The following is a 1,737-nucleotide window of genomic DNA, read 5'->3' as shown; positions in this document are numbered from 1 at the left end:
AGAATGAATGTCTTAGTATCAGAAGGGTCAAAGGATTGTGAAAGAGCATCCGCCCTGAAATCCTTGGAACCTGGCCGGAAGGTCAGAATGAGCTGGAAACGACTGAAGAACAAAGACCAGCGAGCTTGCCAGGAAGTTAAACATTGAGCAGTTTGTAAATATATGAGATTCTTGTGGTCGGTGAAAACGGTGACTGGGAAGCGGGCTCCCTCCATTAAGTATCACCATTCTTCCAATGAGAGTTTAATAGCTAGAAGTTCCTTGTCTCCAATACCGTAATTAGATTCTGTGGAAGAATTTTTTTTAGAGAAGTAGTCACAGGGTCAGAGGGCACCCGGGGAATTCTTCTGGGATAAGACAGCTCCCACACCCACAGAGGAGGCATTAACCTCTAGAAAGAAGGGTTTGTGTAGATGAGGTTTAATCAGGATAGGGGCCGTGGAAAAAGCTTCTTTGATGGCTTTAAAAGCAAGGACTGCTTCTTTGGACCAGGACTTAACTTGACCTCCTTTACGTGTGAGAGAGGTAATGGGAGAAATGAGTGTAGAGAAACCCTGAATAAACTGTCGGTAGTAGTTTATGAAACCGATAAAGTGTTGAGAAGCCTTTAGTCCTGTTGGCTGGGGCCAGTAAAGGATAGCTTTCATTTTATCTGGGTCCATTTGGAGGCCGGATCCAAAGACAATATATCTCACAAAGGACACCTGGGACTGATGAAAGAGGCATTTCTCCATTTTGCAATATAAATGATTCTCCCGTAAGCGAAGGAGCACTTGTCTCATGTGAGCCTGATGGGAAAAAAGGTCCTGGGAAAATATCAAAATGTCATCTCGATAGACCACCACGGATTGGTACAATAAGTCCCGGAAGATTTTGTTGACAAAATCTTGGAATACGGCCGGAGCATTGCATAGCCCAAATGGCATTACAAGGTACTCGTAACGGCCATCTCTTGTGTTGAACGCTGTTTTCCATTCATCCCTTCCTTATCCTGATTAGATTGTAGGTGCCTCTAATGTCCAATTTAGAGAAAATGCATGCTCCACGTAATCGATCAAACAGCACCGGAATGAGTGGAAGAGGATACCGGTTCTTAACTGTGATGGCATTGAGTTTGCGATAATCAATACATGGTCTGAGAGATCCATCTTTCTTCTTTACGAAGAAAAAACCTGCGCCGGTAGGAGAAGATGATTTGCGAATGAATCCATGTTTGAGGTTTTCAGAGATATACTCAGACATGGCCTGGGTCTCGGGTACAGACAGTGGAAAAACCCTGCCCCAGGGAATGCTTTTGTCCGGCACCAGATAAATGGGACAGTCCCACGGGCGATGAGGAGGTAGTCCGCAGACACTTTGCTAAAAACATCAGATAATTCAGAGTAGACCTTGGGGAGGATATCACAGGAGGTGGCCCGACAAGAAATGACAGGTTTTCCGCAAATGACGGGTACCAAACAAATAGATTTACAAGAAGAACCCCAGGAGGTCACCTGAGCGTGATGCCAGTCGAACTGAGGAGAATGTGCCCTCAACCAAGGTAGACCCAAAATAATAGGATTAATGGATTGCAGGAGAACCAATAATTTAATCCATTCTGAATGGAGAGCTCCTACCATCAGCTGAACAGGAACAGTAATGCAGGTTATAGAGCCATTAGAGACTCGGTTTCCATCTACTGTGGTAAGCTACTAGGGCTGAGGCAAAGGTGTAGTACCCAAACGAAGCTGCAAGACC

At 45.0% G+C, this 1,737-nt stretch overlaps 1 protein-coding gene across 1 annotated transcript; it reads right to left on the bottom strand.

The window, feature by feature from the left end:
• Nucleotides 1-323: 323 nt before the first annotated feature.
• Nucleotides 324-734, bottom strand: LOC142150732 (uncharacterized). Its single transcript, XM_075205926.1, has one exon. It carries the CDS (start codon nucleotides 732-734, stop codon nucleotides 324-326), a length of 411 nt encoding a protein of 136 aa, XP_075062027.1.
• Between the last annotated feature and the right edge of the window lie 1,003 nt (nucleotides 735-1,737).

The sequence above is a fragment of the Mixophyes fleayi genome, chromosome 4 (genome assembly GCF_038048845.1).
Source record: "Mixophyes fleayi isolate aMixFle1 chromosome 4, aMixFle1.hap1, whole genome shotgun sequence".
Taxonomy (NCBI): Eukaryota; Metazoa; Chordata; class Amphibia; order Anura; family Limnodynastidae; genus Mixophyes; species Mixophyes fleayi.
The sequence above is the reverse complement of the archived record's forward strand: the minus strand, read 5'-3'. Positions and strand labels throughout refer to the sequence as shown.